Source organism: Dasypus novemcinctus, chromosome 1, assembly GCF_030445035.2.
Source record: "Dasypus novemcinctus isolate mDasNov1 chromosome 1, mDasNov1.1.hap2, whole genome shotgun sequence".
Taxonomy (NCBI): domain Eukaryota; kingdom Metazoa; phylum Chordata; class Mammalia; order Cingulata; family Dasypodidae; genus Dasypus; species Dasypus novemcinctus.
In genome coordinates, this window is record NC_080673.1 from 155,060,590 (window position 1) to 155,079,626 (window position 19,037).

Below are 19,037 nucleotides of genomic sequence, written 5' to 3' on the forward strand. Positions count from 1 at the left end.
CACTATGGCAGCTCCCTTTTTCCGTGTGTCTCTCTACCTCCATTTATAACAGACCTAGCCAGAGGGTGGAGACCCAAGCTGGGTCACTGACACACACCTCACTGATATAGTGCAATCAAAAGCCATAAATCGATCTTATTGAGTAATCTAATCAAAGTAACCTCAACTGAATTTAATGCAATCAAAGGGTATCACATCACACCCACAGGAATAGATTAGTTCACATACATAATCTTTCTCTTTTGGGGAATCATAAAATAATTTCAAACTGCCACAAGAAGAAACAGACTTCAGGGGGAAGATCAGCCATCAAGTTTGAGACCTGCCAACTTTAGGGATGCTGGAAGGCATCCAGGTGGTGATGTCCACAAAAGATCAATAGAAATGTTTATATTAAAGACATCAAAGAAATAAAAGATTGTTGAAGGCATGGAAGGGATTGAGGTCCTCCAGGGATGTTGTTTTGATTGAGAACAGACTAAGGATAGAGCCCAAAATAACACCGACTTTTAAAGGAGCAGACCAAAACAAAGAACCTTTGAAGAAATCTGAGAAGAAACAGTTGGAAATATAGAAGGAAAAACCAACCAAGTAAATACTATTGTTGTACCCATGTAAGGAGAGGGATTCAAGAAGGGTATCATCAACTGTGACAAATGCCATAGAAATGTCCCATCAGAGACAAGTGTCTATTCGCTTGTATGACAAAACGGCCATTGGTGACTTTTGTGAGAGCGGTTCTGGATAATAGCGGGACAAAAGCAAGTTTGTGTGATTGTAGGGCAATTGTGCTGTGTTTTCATTTCCTAGCTGCTAAAACACCTACTATACAATGGGTTAGCTTAACAGCAAGAAATTACTGGCTCATGGTTTCAGAGGTTTGCTTCCTCCTGGGGTGGGTATCTTCTGGCTGGCTGGTAATCTTTGGGGTTGTTTGGCTTTTCCTTCACATGGCAATGCACATGGTACCATCGTCTCCTTTCTCTTCCGTTGACTACTAGGTTCTTGATTCTCCTGTGGCTTCTTTCTTTCTTTTTGGTGTCTAATTTCCTTTGCTTCTAAGGACTTCGGCTTAGAAAGTCAGATTAAGCCCACCCTCATTTAGTGTGGGTACACCTTAACTGCTAGCATCTTCAGAGGTCCTTTTTACAAATGGGTACACCCCAAGACCTGAGACTGGGCCTGAACATACCTTTTGAGCGGGGCATGATTCAATCCCCAGCAGGCTGGAAGAAAGCAGTCGACAAATGGAGATTTCCTTGGGCAGTCAAGAAGGAGAGACACAGGACAAGGTATTAGAGGGGGATGAGGAGTAAAGAGTCTTTCTCTAAAGATGGAAGCCTTCTGATAACTTTTCCAGTATTCACCACCATTCTCTTTGAAGAAGTTTAGATTTTTCTTTCTTTCTTTCCAGTGTGAGTTTCCTATAACTTGGAATACTTAATTTATTACATTTTACATGTTTTTAAAAGAAGATGTTGAGAAGTTGGGATTTTCGAGCAAGGGAGCAAAAAGAACCCCATGGAGAAAGCGGTTAGGGTGGGGCTGAGAGCCATGAGCCCCTCCTCAGCCTGCTGCTCCACCCTTCTGCTCTTGAGGACCATCCCAGGCCCAGATGGGTTGTGTGTTAGTGTGAGTAAGTGAATGCATGCACCCCTTTGTCCACCCTCTCCTTGCTGAAGCTTCTCCCACCTGCTGGCTCCAGTGGTCAGGCAGGCAGCTGGTCGCATCCTTCCTGTAATGATTCCATGCTCCCCCCAGCTCGTGAGTGGGGGCCTCCAGGACTTTGCCCACACCATTTCTCTGCCTTCCAGATATGGCTCAAAGCACACTCTGTCAGGAACCCCCTCCTAGCCCCTTCAGTTTGTCCCCAAGTTTACGTATTGATCATTTTTTGCATTTCCTGGAAGGTTACTATAAGTCAGTCTCATTTTATTAATAGTGTATAATAATACTTTTTCCTTATTGGCGAAATCATAAGGAATCAGGGGGAATTCTCCACAGCATCTGGTATAGTGTTCCATGCCGTGAAGAACCTTGGTCTGGTCTGAAGAAGTTTAAGGGCTTAAATCTATATTCGACAGTAAGCTCCTCCAAAGTGCTGGTCTCTTCCTTCTTTGTACCCTACCACCACCACCTCCACCACCACTACGACTACTACCCAGAGCTTTGATGACTCATTAATTCTACAGACTTTTATTGAGCACCTATTATGTGCCAGAAACTGCTAGGAAAGCTGGGAATTCAGCAATAAACCAGGCAGATGGGGCCCCTGCCCTCCTGGAGTTTATGTTCTGGTAAGGGAGACAGCCAACTAGGAAACAAACAAATAGAATAACTACCAGGTATGGTGTTTTGAAGGGAAAAAAGCAGAGTAATGCAACAGAGAAGGGCAATTGGGATGAGGGGGACACGATGCTGAGACCTGAAGAAAGATAAAGAAGGAGGAAGTTGCCCCCTCAACCTTCTCTTCTTGCCTAATAACCCCCACTCTTTTAACTTGTCTTTCAATGAATTTTTAATTCAATTTTATTGGTACATAGTAATAAAGCATACAGTCCATCCCAAGTGTACAATCGATGGTATCTGGTATAATCCCATAGTTGTACATTCATCACTTCAGTCATTATTAGGGCATTTTCATTATTTCAATAGTAGTAAAAAGCAAGAAAATTCTTCACTTCTCAATCTTTATTTAAAGGGATATAATACGGCGACATGTCATGCATGTTTCTAGTGAGTCTAGAAACTCCTAACATGTCTGATTCCTAGTCAGTCACGATGGCTGTAAGGTTGGTTCATCTCCTTGCATTGTGGCGCTAGCAGCGCCAGGGTACCCAGGAGGGATGAAGAGGACCGGATGGAAAAAAATGATCAGGCGGCAGCCAGGTGCACAGCGCCCCGCACGCATCCACCTGAAGCCCGTGTGGTTTGTTTGCAGGTGAACCGGCCTCATCCCAGCGACCATCCTCTCCTGATCCTCTTCGTGGTGGGCGGGATCACGGTCTCAGAAGCCAAAATGGTCAAAGATCTCGTGCACTCCCTGAAGCCCGGAACCCAGGTACTGAGGCCTCGGCGATGCGAGGACCCTTCCTTCGGGCCCAGGGTCCCTCTCCCCGCCGCCCTGCATCCTGGCTTCCTTCCCTCCCACCCGCGGCTGCCGGTTGGCTTCCTCCCCTGCTTGCCCGCGGACGGCCACCCCTCTGGCGGACGGCCACCCTTCTGGCGCCCGGCCTCACCCGTCCCTGCCGCAGTACTCTTGGTCCCTCGGCAGGGGACCGACTCCTTCTGGTAAAGTAGTTATGAAGGGCTCAATTCTCTACCATCAAACAAATCTGCCTTAAAGGGAAGCTGTTATTTGCAAAATAAACTGCTCTCCAGGTGGGTGAGAGGAGGAAGGAGAACTTGCTGCCTCTGGTCCTCCCGGGCTAAGGTGCTATTATCCCTACCCCCAACTCCTCCAGGGCACTTATGCCCTCCTGCACAGTCAGCGCTTAATTACTCAGGAGTCTTCCCTGCTTCCCAGGCTCCAGATAATTGAGGGGTGACTCCCAGGGAACACCTCCCAATGTGGCATTTAGGGGGCAGGGCCTTGGAAGAGGTTTGGGAAGGGGTGTCCTGCCGTCAAGAAGATGGCTGTTCCGGTATCTGTCTCCTCTGTAGCCTCCTGCCCAGTTGCGTCCCACTCCCCAAACCAGAAAGCTGGCCTGAGGCCCAGTGCTGAAGCACACAGACCTTTTTAATTGGACAGGCCCGTTTGAAGGCTGTCTCTGCCTCTTTCTAGTCAGGTGATCTGGGAGAGGAAAGCCTTTTATTTTTTTAAGATTTTTTTTTTTTTTTCAATTTATTCCCTCCTCCCCCAGATGGTTCTGTTGTCTGTCTGCTCCTTGTTTGCTCGCCTTCTCCAGGAGGCACCAGGAACCGAACCTGGGACCTCCCACATGGGAGGGGAGTGCCTGACCGCCTGGCCACTTCTCCGAGAGGAAAGCCCTGTAACCTCTCTGAGCCTGTTTTGGGAATGGGGCTAGGGGAGCTGTGAGTCATAAATCAGATGACGTTTGAGAATGTGCTTGTTAGCACAGTACCTGGCACATAACCCTCAATAAATGGTAGCTACAGTTGTTACCAAGCATTTCTGAGCAGTCACCACCTGCTCTGCAGGAGGAGCTGAGGCTCCTGGCCGGAAGCGGCAGGAGCCCAAGGAGAGAGACTTCCAGTAAAGGAGGAGCCTCTGGACACTCCAATCTGCCTAGGGAAGCAGAGCCTGTAGCTCAGTAAGATTTAAAATCCTTGCCTTCATGAGGTCCGCAAAAGCATTCCCTGCCACGGGGTGTGAGGGCAGGTAATTTACTTGGGAGGCGATCCCCAGACAGCAGAAGTGAGGCCGTAGGGAAAGGGAGACCATGAAGGGAAAAAACCCCTTGCGATGTTGAGCTGGATCCCGCCGTGGGCTAGGGGCTCAGTCCTCCTGGGGGTCCTCTGAGGAGCCAGGTATTGCCTGCCTCAAAATTGCCCTGCCAGAGAGCAGGAAGTCTGGGACCCCTCCCATCAACTCCCGTTCCCTCTGGTTGAGATTTGTCCCTGGGTTGTAGCTTTGTGCCCCCTCTGCTTGCAGCTGAGCAGCTTTTCATGCTTTGGAGAAAGCAAAAACAGATGGAGAGACCCCTGCTTGAGGTGGGGCCAGGCAAGTGCTGGGAACTTTCCACCACACCTGTGTGGAAATCAGGTGGGTGGGGGTGGGGGGACACCCCCCAGGGGTGCCCCCCACCCAAGGGTCCAAGTGAGTGGGGCAGAAAGCTGAGATCAGAGGAGGCTAGAGCTGAGAGAATGGTGGCCCCAAACTGTCTCTACAAGAAGGGTGCCAGGACACAACTCGGTTGGAAAAGGTGTGTGTGTGTTGAGGGGGGAGAGAGTTTGGGAGGCCATGCCAGTTTCAGCTGTGTTTCCACAGCATTTTAATTTTAGGTTGAACTGAGGAAGCTCAGTTGTCTATAAGAGTGAATGGATGGGTGTGGAAGCTGGAGATTAAGAGGAGATTAAAGTATTGCTTGGAGCTGCTGGTCTGGGTGGGGCTAGCAAGGTGCCCCTCATGGAGGGGAGGCGTTCTGAGGGGGCCAGGAAAGGACTGGTGGAGAGACATGAAGAGAACAGGGAAGGGACTACCTTTTCTTGCATAGCTCTTCTGCTCCAAACCCTGCGCTGGGCTGCCTTTGAATTCCCTGTGAAATCTTGGCCCCCAGTTCAGAGATGTGGAAACGGGTTAAGGTGACAGAGGCTGAGGCAGCTGCTCAAGTTCACAGCTAGGGTGAGATTCTGGCTGCGTTCTGGCTTGCTTGCGCCAGGTGCTGAGAATGAGGGGTGGGGGTAGGTGGAGTGTGTTGCCGATGTCACCCACCTCCACCTTTTCCTGAGTGTGTCCACTCAGCCCGATGAAGGAGCCCCCCCAACCTGCACCCCATTCTCCCCTTCTGTGACTTCCTCCCTGTCACTCCAGTTAGTGAAGATAGCAGTCACCTCTGCCGGCATCCATAATCCATACAGTGCAATGCACCACTGGGCTCCACGCTGTGTCAGGTGTGCTGGTCTAGTCTCCTCAGCCAATCATGAATTCCTTGAGGACAAATGCTGGGGACTTCTGAGGCCTGAACACGTGGCAGGAGCTCAGTAAACCTTGTGGTTGGATGAATCTATTGACTGCAAGAAAGCTGGCTTGGTGGCAGCAGTTAGTATGGTTAGGGTGGCTGGGCCACCTGGTGAGTTAGAGTGGGCCAGGTTCTGGGCATCTCCAGACATCCAACTGAGGAACTGCATAGCTAGGGAGACACAGTAGGTTCTTGAGCAGGGCGGTGGCCTGTCATTGACTGGGACAATTCCTGCTGTTACTATCCCCTGTCATGTTCATAGTTGGTGAAATTTCTGATAAACTCTGCCTCATTTAACACCCTCTCTATCAGCAGTGTTAAGGATCTGTTTAATGAAAGATTGCCTTTTTGAGTGAGACATTTTTTTAATAAGAATGTACACTTCTTGCTGCCCTTAACATGGTGAACCAAATTCTTAGCTTTCCAGAACAGTGATGCATTGTAACGGCCTGACAGACAGGTTAATCCCCACTCTAAAGGGATAAAATGCAGATGTTTTCCAAGCTGTGTGACCTGAGTTTGACAACAGAAATCCGGGATCTACAGTGGCTTTGCTGCAATCTGACCCGGGGCTCAGTCCTCCGCAGACAGAGCTTCGCAAAGAATTTTGGGCTTAAGGAGCAGCCATGCCTGCTCCTTGTCCTTTCTGCAAAAAGCTCTACTGAAGAGTTAACAGGTCCTAGGCAGCTTCCAAAAGCAGCAGAGAAAAACAGAAGAGGACTTATTTATCATCCTATCCTTTATCTCTGAGTTTTTGAAAGGAGATGGATTACCTGGATGTTTGCTGGAGTGACACCTGCTGAGTTGGATCTCCCTTTCTGAGACCTTGACAGACAGGCAGCTGCCTTGACCCAGAGGCTAACCCTCAGCCCAAATCTGAGTTGTGACCAACCCCTCCTCTTTGAAGTGCAGTGGTCATCAGGCCTCACTGCTCTAGCTGTACACAAAATGTAACTATGTACTTTACCTGCTGGACCTCAGACTTCTGTTGAAAAATGTGAGAACTATTAATAATTAAAGGGGACAGATACTACTGAGTCTGTGCACCAATGCACCATCAAAGACATGACTAGCCACTAGAAGACTTGATGAGCTATATAAACAGAGACAATATATGTATCTAAAATATACATACTGCCTTTAATATCCAGCCTAGACCTGAACATCTCCAGTGGGAGGATTTGCCCCCTCCCACTGCAGCCTGCTTGAGTCCTGGAGGGCTTCAGCTGTTAGGAATGCGTCCTCTGGATGAAACCCAAATCTGCCTCCTTGCAACCTCACTCTTGCTAGTCCAAGCTCTTGGGCCACACAGAATCTAAAAGCAAACAAATGATGGTCATCCTTCATCCATATGACAGTCCTGCAGACTTGTGAAGGTGGCTCCTTCTCCAGGTCTTCTCTTCTCCAAACTGAGTATCTTGAGTTCCCACAGCCACCTGACACAGACCAATAGCCCCCTACCTATTGGGAACGCTCCTCTACCCCAGTTTGTCTCCCTCTGTCACACTCAATTGGAACTGAATGCCATTCGCTGGGTGTGGATTGACCAGTGCAGAGGAAATTGGGGCCACCTTCTCCTCACCCCAGCATGCCTCGTGAGGCCCCACATGATCTCACCCTGCCTACCATTTGTAGTTTTCTTGCCATTTTTCTACTTGCTTACTTCCCTCCAGCCTCAGGACTTTTATACTTTAAAAACAAATCAACCACCAAAAAAAAACTATTGTATTCCCAGCACCACAAACAGAGTCTGACACTTAGCAGGGGTTTAGGAATGTTCATTGAATGTCAAATCCTGAATATCAGAAACTTGTATTATTGCAGCATAAGAAAACTAGCTTTTCTGAAGACCACACCAACCCGTTGATTCACACTGAGATTATGGACAACTGAAATTACTTTGTCTTTTATAGCAATTGCTATTAATCCATACCTTCCCTGTTCTGTAACTGTATAGATAAGTTCTATAATAGGAACTTATCATCTCTATTAAATTGGATTAACTGCTTACCCAACAAACATTCATTGATCATCATCTCGGAGGCAGGCTCTGTTCTTTGTGCTGAGGGTAGAGTGGTAATCAAGCCAGAGGAGCTCCTGTGCTCATGGAACTCACATTCAAGTAGGGAGAGCCAGGCAATGAAAAAGGAGAGTCCAGCTTGCAAGAGAGTGCTGCAAAAGACACAGACAGGTGCTGGGGTGGGGAATCAGTGGAAGGAGGAGAAGGGGGCGGCTTCAGATGGCATGGGCTCCTCACGGAGGAGAAGGCCTTTGAGCTGAGCTTTGAAAAACATTTGGGGATCAGCTATTCAAAGGAAATGGATAGAATCCCTTCAAAGCACATCCCGAAGTGAATTATGTTTCACACACAAAAATACATTCTTTCTCACAAGGATAGCATGAAAAATTGGAATCCATCAACCCTCTTCCCACCTGTTAGTCATGCAGGACTGTTTCATACTCTAAAATGGGGGGATCTTCTCTGCCCCATACTCGCGGCTGGGAAGAGGAAGGGGACAAGCTGGAGAAGACACTCTTGCCTGAGGACAAACAGGGATCAATGAGAGCAACTCCCCCACCCTCGACCCTAAATAGCCGCAGACTCGAAGCAGGAGCCCTTTCAGGCGTCCTTTTGCCTCCAGAGCAGGTGAGCCTCAAACCAGGCCGCCTGCTGTCTCCCTCACTGCCCGGTGGGCTGAACAGCTCAAGCAGGCTGAACTCTGTAGCTAGAGTGGTAGGCAGAGAAGCCAACAGAAGCCTGTGATTGTGGGAAGAAGGGCTCCTCCCAGGAAACACAGGGAAGGGCCCGCTCTGGAAGAAGCAGCAGCCCAAGTGGGCAAGCTGCCCTGCCACCCACCACTGCTCACAGGTGCCTGCGTGTCACCCACGCATGCTTTTGTGTAGTTCTGCATTTCTGGAGTACAGTATTTAGTGAGAGCATGATTTTAAAAAACAGCAGCCTCAGATAACATGCTCCTTCACACATGATTTTGCTCACAATGTTATGGATTCAAGAATACCTAAATCTTGGCTGTAAAACCTGGCTCCCAGTTATTTTTAAATGGATGGGAAAACCCCAGGGGGAGGAGTTAGGAGACTTAACAAAAAGATAGGGACAAAGGTGGAGAGATGACCTGAAATCTCCCACTTCGAGTCTTAAAATCACAGCACGTAGACCTCTGAAAGCAGGTCAAATGGTTCACAAAGCATTTTCCTGTAAGGATGGATCGTGTCCATTTAATCTACTGCCCCACTGGTTTATTGATACACACCTTATGTTTAACACAGGTGTATGTGTGTGTATGTGTGCAAACATGCACTCATGGGGATGGATGGTGCCTCGAACATGGTGTGTGCTCAAAAATCAATTCATCAAATGGGTGAATATGCATGCCGGTGCCTGTGCATCTGTTGCTTACTTTTAAGAACCTCCAGAAGAAAAATGGAAGGGGGAGGGCATTCATCGCCTCTTCTTTCCCACTCTCGGTGTAGAACTCAGAAGGGATATGAAATCTAAATCCTACTCTGCCCTGCTGCTTCTGTGTTCAGGAGAAACTAAGCAGGAAGATTTTGAAACCTACAAATTACAGAGACAGCCTGGAAAAGAGGAAAGTCAAGAAGACTCTTGCTGTCCATGGCTGGGCTGCTGGTGGAAGTTCAGAGCAACCCTGACAACAACAGCTGAAAGTCCCTCCTGCAGCTGGGGTCGAGCACCCACGGGAGCCCCGCTGGCTGCCTAAGGGGCTTAGTTCCGTGGCTGTTGGGGAGCCCTGGTTTTCTCTCCGCCTGACTCCCAGTCAGCCAGGATATGCTTTTTATTTCATATTTCCCCCAAGCCCCAGAAGCCCATTGTTGATGAATGAACTACATCTTCAAATAGTCCAGGATGGAACTGTTAGCAGTTAGCAAGACTTGCTGACACCTAAATTAGAGTTGCCCTGCAGCTACAGTGTAATTCAGGCTCTTCAAACATTTTTTGTCTCAATTAAATATCCTGTTCCCGGTGTTTAGGTATAAAATCTGTCTACAGTCAGCAAAGATTCTCTCCTCCCCGGCTCTTGCAGAAGGCGTTGGGGTGGGTGGGCGGGCAGCCAGGTCTCTCAGCACCCCTGGGAGCTCTCAGCAGCCCCGTCATCCTCCGGCTTGAGAAAGGATTGCTGCCCCTGCAGGGTCTCACTCAGCTGTGGGTGGGTGAAAGTGGGGTGGTCAGGAGTCTATGGGCCAGGATGAACCCAGAATGACATGCAGGAGAAAAAAAATAGAGAAGAAGAAAGGAGAAGGACCCTGAGAAGAGGAGAGAGAGGAATAGAAAATGCAGAGAAAATGAGCCATATGGTGGGCCACCGCTGAGATTCCCCCATGGTAACTTTCATCAGTGCCCTCGGTTGCCTAAGAAGGGGCCAATTCTCTGGAAGGAATTCTCTAATTTGAATTTGCATACTATCACACTTTCTAGGAGGACTGTATAAAAATTTCAATTTCGTATCTGTTAGGCCAATTTCAGACTCGTTTGATCATTTTTTTTTTCATTTTTGGGTCTCTTTCTGATTTTTCCCCCCATTTGGCATAGTTTTTACCATTTTAAGGACTATTTTAGCCAAATAATGCACCCTCAGATGAATGGGCTAAAAAAATCCTGAAAATGCTCAAATGCAGTCTGAATGCCAGAAGATGCCTAAGAAGTAAAATCGCTTCAAAAGATCAACTATTATATTGTATATAAAATGTGAGCAATATGATCCTGCTTGCTCTTCAAAAGAGAAACTTTAAACAAAGTTTTTAACTGAGTTGGTTTGAAACACATTTACCCAGACCTATCTGACTATCTTTTACTAGCACCTCCTTTAATGAAAAACTTCCTGCTCACCATTGCTAATCTCACTGCCTTCTTGTCTTTTTGTTCTTGTTCATTTACTTGCTCAGTCCTTCGCTCACTCCATCAAAGACTTGCTCTTTACCAGGCACTGTGCTAAGAAACAATGAAAAGACTGAGTTAAGGAAACAAGGAATGCAGTGTGATATAAGCAGCTAGGAGGACACACTCCATCTCCAAGGAGGAGTGGTCTGGAAGGCTTCCTGGAGATGATGCTGCCTGAGCAGATTGGTAAAGAGAGAGTGAGAAGTCTTCAAAGAATGGGGGAACCCATAGTCCAGACCAGGGAGCATTCTCCAAAGTTCCAGTTGCACACCTGCAAATAGTTTAGGGTGGCTGGAATGTGGACCTGGGGGCAGAGGTGGGCGTGGTGACAAGGGGCCTGGTGTGAGGTGGTGAGCAGTCATGGGATCCTAAAACCCCAGAATGTCTTCTAAGAGGGTTGGGCTTATCCAAGGGCGGTGGAGGTAGCCTGGGTTTTCAGCCACTGACTGACAGGATCAGATTTACACTGGGGGAAGATGGCTCCGGCAGCTGCCCCCCTCCCTCGCGTCAGCCGCCAGCAGCTGCTGGGCGTGTCATAGAGGAGTGCAGCAACGTATGATGATGATGACACTCGCAGCTCCCATTTTAAGCCCCTCTGGGGCCTATCATTGTGTCAACTATTTTACATACATGTTAACATATGTAATAGGCATGATAAACACGTGGTGTGGGTAGCATTATTTCCACTCTACAGGTGAAGCAATAAGGCTTAAAGAGGTTAAGCAGCTGTTCCCGGGTCACCCACCCGGTGAGTGTCCCAGCTGAGGTCCACCTCAGACTAGGCCCTCCTGAGCCTCTGCTCTTCACCACTGCAGGATCCGGCAGGAATCCTTGGTCTCGGTCCTGCTTTCTCCCTTCCTCCAAGAACTCTGAACCTACTTCATCCATGAGCTGCCTCCGTTTTCTGTCTGTTTCTTTTCACCCCTCAGCAGGGCAGGCCCGAGGACCCTCTGGTTCGGCCCTCGGGGAGCCTCAGGCTGATATGCTGTGTAAACACCTGCTTGTTTACTTACGTACAAGGCGCCTGGTCTCTAAGTCCCAGCTCAGTGGAGGTGACCCTGTCCATAGTCTGTCAGCCATGCCAAAAGCCCAGTGTATGGGCTGATGGTGCTGAATTCTTTGGACTCTGTTATTGAGGCTATGGAAGGTTGTTCTAAAATTGATGGGAAACCCCAGGGAGAGGAGTTAGTGACTTAGAAAAAAAAAAAGGACAAAGGCAAATAGATGACCTAAAATCTCACCCTTGGAGAGTCTTAAAAGCACAGCACACTGACCTCTGAAAGGAGGTCAAATGGTTCACAATTAGTTTTCCAGTAAGGAGCAATCGTGTCCATCTAGTTAATTTACTGTCCCATTGATTTGACGATACACACCTTTTATGTTTAACACAGGTGTATGAGTACTTGCAAAACATGCGCTAGTGGGGGTGGAGAGTGCCTCGCATATACCTGGCTAAGGGTAGATAGGACAGCGATGAAACTGCATGTCCCTTCCCTGGAGTCAGTTTAAGCAGACTTCCTGTTACATACCCCACCCCACCCCCCCAAAAAAAAGCAAAACTCTTAGGCTACAACATTATTCCACCATCAAGAGCCTGGGACGGCTAGACAAGTCAGCCACAGTGGGCGAGGTGCTGTTCACATGCCATGTTTATAAACTGCTGTGTTTTATAAGGAAAGAAATATAAAGTGATACAAACAAAAAACAATTCATCCAGTGGGTAAATGTACATGTTGGTACTTGTGCATATGCTCCGTACTTTTACTGGGAAGAAGCTCCCAGAAGAAAAATGGACAGGGGTGGGGTGGAGGCACTCATCTCCTGCCCCTTTCCGACTCTCAATGTCAGAAATGAGAGGGATATGCAATCTAAATCCTAGACTGCCCTGCTACCTCATTTCCACCAAAATAGAAGAGGAAAATTCTGAAACCCTCAGCTTGTGGATGGAGATGGCCTGCAGAAGGGGAGAGCTAAGAGGACTTGTTTGCCTGGGAGATCAGGGCAGCCCTGCAGCTGGGGTAGAGCACCCACGGGGGACCCTGCAGGCTGCTGGAGGGGCTTAGCTCCGTGGCTGTCAGGAGCCCTGGTTTCCTCCCCACCAGACTCCCAGTCAGCCAGGATATGCTTTTGATTTCAGATTGCCTTTCCTTCCCAAGTGCCTCATACCTGCCAGAAAGACTTGAGCATCCCGAGACTCACGCTAGCCCTCAAGCTTGCCCTCACCTCAGCCAGGGAGGAATCCACCGTGTTTGCCCTGGAAATGGAGGCAGTGGCAAATCAAAAGCAGAGAAGGGCCTTTGGTAAATTAACTACCACCAGCTCAGATGAGTTTAATTCCAAAAAAGTGTGCAAAGGATTTTTGACTTGGGGTACATCTTTAAAAATATCTGAATAAGGCGTTCTTGCAGTCTGTGACCCGTAGGGAGTCTGTGGGCCTCCCCTATAATTATATTTAAAATCTATATGGCTATATATGTATTTCTCTAGAGAGTCCTTAGTTTACATAAGATTCAAAAGGAGGCCCATGACCCAATCACAAAACCACAGTAAAACAGCTGCTGACGATTGCTCAGCACCTCTCTGCCCTGCATACGTGGCCTTATGTGCTCCGGCCTATGATGCTACAATCCTGGGGCTGTTATTTCCCTTCCGTGACAGATGTCATGAGTGAGGCTCCAAATGTAGAGACTTTCCCAAGGGCATCTTGCCAATCAGCTGTGGAACTGGGACGGCTGCGGGGCTAGCTGAGTGTACAGCCTGGCCTGGGAACCAGCATTCTCGATCACCTATTAGGTTCGGTGGAGGAGGTCTGGAATAAGTAGAGACCCTCTCAAGAGCCACCTATTCAGGATGAGAAGGGGACAATTTATGCACTGGCCTCAAACTCTCATTCCATGGCTTTCAAGGAACAATGTGTAGCACGAGTTTCAGTGAACTTTTTCTGCCAAAAAGATGACATTGCTAACATTAACCGTATATTTTTAAGATATATTCCTTGTAAGAACAATGCTTGCAAACAATGCTTTTTTAAAAAGAAGGCATTCTAATAGTCCTCATTTCTTTAACAAGAAACACTATCAAATACTTCCTTCTCCCCCATCTGTGTTTCTTCCACATTGGAGCGTGGGTTCTTTGTTTTTGACTAAGGGGCTAGTTGGAATGGGAGCTGATTAATTAATTTGTTGGGTTATACCTGGGACGGCTTTGTTCAAATAAGTAGCACTAATGTGCTGTGCCAACTTAGACCGCGCCAGAGAGCAGAGCCAGATGGATCTCCATAGAATCAGTTTCCCTCTCTTGCTGGGCTGTGAAATTTTGACTCTGGTACTTCCTGCCCCATTTCCCACAGTCCTCCTCATATAGCGGGTGTAAAATACCTGCTGTGTAAAACCTCACTAGGCCCTTACAGGGCACACCAGGCTCCCAGCCCAACCGTGGGAAACAAACCCTTCTGGTGTCGCAGAGAGAAATGTGCCCAGAATGGAGGTCCAGATGAAGGGAAGCAGGATATGTCACCACAGCTTCTGGTCAGAGACTCCAAAGGTCCAGGGTGGACCAGAGAGGTCAGGCAGCTGTGCCCAGAGCCGTTGTTGGTAGAAAAGTGACTAGAGAGGCACTGGGACACAGGAGCCGGCCTGCCTGAGTGGAAGCCTTGGCTCAATCACTGTGACCGTCCTTGGGCAAGTTATATAACTCTTTTGTACTCTATTTTCCTCATTTGAAAATAGGAGTAAATGTTCCAATTTCATAAGGTTGTTATGAGGCTTAAATATGGAAATAATGAAATCATCCTCAGTGCCTGGCACATCAGTAAGAACTAATAAATATTAACTGCCATCGTCATCATCAACAGCCACCTCCTGGGAGTTCTTTCTCCGGAGGCTCCCTGGAAAAGGAAGAAACCTGGAGACTGAGGGCAAATAACTGAACCAGAAAGCCTCGGTATGCTCAGATTCGATTCAGCAACAAGGCAGTGGCTGGGCTCAGCCTCTCCAGTGCAACCAGTGTCAGTTTCTGCCGTTCTTAGTGCCTCGTTGGCTGTAGGTCCAGGTGACACAGCCCAAATGTCTCACAGACCACCCTCTCCCACCCTGACAGCTTCCCCGCCACCAGGAAGCCCCTCTACCCGGAGCACCAAGGCCGAGTGGCATTCAGCCTGCCTCAGAACCCCCTCCATACCTTCCCCCAAAGAAATTCTTTACATTTTTATTTCTCATTCTCTAAGTACCTGGTATTGGCTTCCCTAATGGCCTGCCTGTGTTTGCCCCCGCCCCCTGCTCTTAGGCGATTGTGCTGTCCACACGACTCCTGAAACCACTTAACATTCCTGAGCTGCTGTTTGCCGGGCCCGGCTGCATCCAGACCTTGGCTTCTGAGCATCTGCTAAGGAGATAAGACCCACCCTCTGAAACCGAAGTGTCCCGGTTACTAATTGTGGGTATGATTGAATTCTTCCTGAAGGATCTTGATAACCAGACACAGAGGTGCTTTGCTTGGATTGCCGTGATTCCTCAAAATAAAAAATTTTCATTATTCGAAAGGTGTCAAACTGACTTTTGGCTAGCCTAAATTAGTGTTAATTCCCATTTATCCTTAACCTTCCATTTGTGATCTTCCTGACTCCACCCGCAAGCTCATTGATTCTAAATAATTAACTTTCGATGAGTGTTGGTAGATTACAAGTCTTCTGATTTGAAATTGCTCAAGGAGAGGCCAGACATGCTTTAGAATTATGAGTGTGAGGAAAGTTTGGTTTTCCTTAAGGTTATCTAACCAGGGAGGGAACACTGCAAATAGGGTCTCGGGCTTTGTTTCACCCTAGATCTGAAACATTTCTGAAAGGGAAGGGGGAGGGTAGCAGCCAGGGCAGCGCTGGTAGTCTGTCCATTTGTAAATCATCCAGCCTTAACAAAGGGCTGCATTGTTCCATCCTGCTCAAGGGGCGGGGCTGCCAGCCTGTTTGGAAGAGGAGTGAGAGAGAGAGGCTGATTGGGGGGGCTGTCTTTGCTTATAAAAGATTTCCTCCCTTCCCAAAGGCCCCAATACCAGAGAGCTGGTCCCTGGCAGTCTAGATTGTAACCCCAACGCCTCACTGACCTTTGATTTTAGCTTTCTTTTCTGTAAGTTCCAATTTTCCTTCTGGCCTTAGCAGAAAAAAACTAGATCCATGTAGCAAAATTATATGAAAACTCTGGGAAAAATGAGCTGCTTGAGACCCACACACTTGTAGCTATATGGTTGGAGGAAATCTCTGGCATCCCGAAAAGATGTTTGTAAAGAGATAAAACTGAAAACAGATTCTATTGTGGCTTAAACAGGTGGAGGGAACAGAATGAAAACCAAAATACTTGTGTCTCTGATTTTAGTTCTCTATACAAAACACTGTCATTTTATGGGGAAAAAAATTGTGAAGTTGGAAATCATTATGAGATGTTATCAAAACAGGATTTTTATAGACACAGGCATTTTTTTTCTTGCCCTAGTATGTTTTCCACCTAATACCAGTTCTTTCAAGGTACTTAATTATGGGGGACCTTAGATAGACACTTTTTTATTCTATTCTAGAAGTCTTGAATTTGAAGAAGGAAGAAAATTACAATAGCCCAAAAGAAATTATAATTAAAGCAGAGAAGATTACTATTTTATAAAAAAAAAAAAAATGTAAGACATATCCTGTTATGTGACTCAAATGTGTATTCATTCACTTATTCATTTATTCAGCAAATATTGAGCAAGCATCTGCCACATTCCAGACACTCTGCTAGACTCAGGGACATGGTGGCAAACCTGCCAGGCACATCCCCGATTCTCTGGCATTCCCAGAATGGTCAACTGGGGCTTTTCCTGCCACTGGGTCCCTACATGAATATCTACTCAGAGTTAAATTTTAAACCATATGTATTTATGCAAAGGAAACTTTCTGGGAGGATAGAAACTAAACTGCTAACAAGTGATTACCTAAGGGAAGGGCTAAGAATAGGAGTAGTTGCACCCTCTGTATACTTCCTGTATTGTTTGAATTTTTGTTTTCGCAGGAAACACATATTTGCCTATTACTTTTGTGACTTTAATAGTATTTTTATAAGATAGTTTTTAATTTTAAAAAAGATTATTCAAAAGCTTCTAATCTCAAATGAAAAAAGAAGGATGTTACTGATCGTAAAGGTTATCATTAAGCATTTATTATGCCCCCAAAATGCTGTCAATACTATATTATATATAGCTGGGGGCAGTCTCTGAGCAGTGGTGGGGGGAAATGTCAAAAAAAAATATGATTTTTAATCATCTCTTTTCATCTGTGTGGTCACTGGCTGGAGAAACTGGCAGACAATTGGGAGGTGGAGAAAAAGGTTTGGAGAAAAGGTGAGCTAGAAGAAGCTTAGAATAACCAGAGTTTGGTTTTAAACAAGAAGGTAGGAAGCCCAGCAAAGAGTACTGCTCCTTGATTAAAAAGCAGAAGAATAATGGAAACCTGGTGTAAATTCTTCAAAGGACCTTGAAAAAGGAGGGAACTCAGGAAATGGAGCACTGTGACCATGACTGAGCCTCCTGGGCTTCTCTGGTCTGACTTGTTCTTGTACTCTTTGCCACAGGAGAGGGAGGGAAGGGGGGAGAAACAGATCAAGCTCTCCTATGCAAAAGGATCAGTGGTTACAACAAGGCTCTGAAGTCTTCTCTGGATTTAAGCCCGTATTAGTCAGGGTTCTACAGAGAAACAGAACCAATAGGGCATATATATATATATAGGAACTGGCTCATGCAACCGTAGCAATTGTCAAGTCCAGATTCTATAGGGCAGGCTGCAAGTTGGAAACCCCAGTGAAGGTGAAGTTGTATTCTCCAAGAGAAACTGGCAAGTGGGCTAAGGAAAAGGCAGAAATTCTACTTTGGAAATCCTTGGTTTCTGTTTTTAGACTTCCAACCGATTGGATGAAGAGATTCCCTTTGATTTGAATCTCTGGACTGACAATATGATACCCAGGCCCAGAGCCTCAACAGACTTCAGCTCCTACACTCTGATTTACTGGACTTACCCCACTCAGCTAACATGGAGTTGAAGAAGGTCAACCACCACACCATGGAGCCTGGAGTGCCTACAACTGAAAGCAGGAGGAGTGTATCCAGTATCCATGTGGAATCTAAGCCCCCACTTGACATAGATGTGCAATGGACACAACCAATCCAATGTCCACAGAGAAAATGTGGCATTGGTGTAGGAAGGGTGGCCATGGTGGCTGCTGGGTGCGGGGAATGGGAGGAAGAGATGAGATGGGGAGGCGTTTTCGGGATGTGGAGTTGTCCTGGGTGGTGCTTCACAGACAATTATGGGACATTGTGGATCCCCCCAGGGCCCACTGGATGGAACGTGGGAGAGTGTGGGCTATGATGTGGACTGTTGACTATGGGGTGCAGTGATGCTCAGAGATGTGCTTGCCAGGTACAGTGGATGTGTCATGATGGTGGGAGAGAGTGTTGCTGTGGGGGGAGTGGGGGTTGGGGGCGGTGGGGTTGAATGGGACCTCATATTTTTTGAATGTAATATTTTTTTAAAAAAATAAAATAAAATAAAATAAAAAAGAGATTCCCTTTATTGCAGATGGCAGTCTCCTTTGTTGATAGTAGATGCAATCAGCTGTAGATGCAGTTAACTGACTGATGATATAAATCTATCTCTAAAATGCTCTCAAAGTAACAATCAGGCCAGTGCTTGCTTGATCAAAACAACTGGACACCATAGCCAAGTTGACACATGACATTAACCATCACAGAGTCCCAGCTCAGAGCAGTATGAATCTCTCCAAGCCTCAGTGTCTGCATCTATAAAATTCAGATAGTAATGGTACCTAAGCTTATCAGAAGAATGATATGAGACGGAAGCCATCCCTAACACAGCGCCTAACCCATAGCATTCGGTGAATGTGGGCTTTTACTGCAGAGGGCACCAAGGAAGTTGCCACACAAAATGATGGCAGAGTATCAACAAAAAAATAATATCAAGGGAAGAGAACATTTGAAGGCATTCTTGCAGTCCACAAGGCGATCAGAATATGGAAGAGGAATAATGACTTTGGCCCATATACTTCTAAGATGTTCGGCCCAGAGGTCAGATGCAGTGTCTGGAGGCCTGATTCCATGGCCTGGGTTAAGTGCCACATCTTCCACAAAGGAGTTCACTTCTCCTGGTCTCAGGTGGCTATGAAATTGGATAATGATATACCTACCACACAAGGTCATTGTGAAAATTCAAGGAGTTAATATTGTAAAGCCCTTAGACCATGGCACATGGCAAGCTCGCTAACAGCCGATTTCAGTCACTATTATTGGTACTAAGTGTCTGAGGATTGCTCATGCAGGGGCCATATGTCTGTAAAAGAACTTTCTCCATCACAAATGTTACCCACAAAGTAGCTGTGCAGAATCCAAGACTGACACTCTGATTTACCATTTCGACCTCATCTAAATGTAGCAATTCTAAA

General features: G+C 46.9%; 1 protein-coding gene across 2 annotated transcripts in view; it reads left to right on the forward strand.

Annotated features, from left to right (window-relative positions):
* SCFD2 (sec1 family domain containing 2) overlaps positions 1-15,100 on the forward strand; it is a 502,615-nt gene extending 487,515 nt beyond the window's left edge. Inside the window, exons 8-9 of one of the 2 annotated variants that reach the window (XM_004460622.3) lie at positions 2,942-3,061; positions 14,845-15,100. In XM_004460622.3, the coding sequence (XP_004460679.1) occupies positions 2,942-3,061; positions 14,845-14,955 (231 nt within the window). In that variant the 3' untranslated portion in view covers positions 14,956-15,100. The remainder of the gene's footprint in view (positions 1-2,941; positions 3,062-14,844) is intronic. The other variant, XM_023589439.3, reaches the window with a different exon arrangement.
* Positions 15,101-19,037: the final 3,937 nt, after the last annotated feature.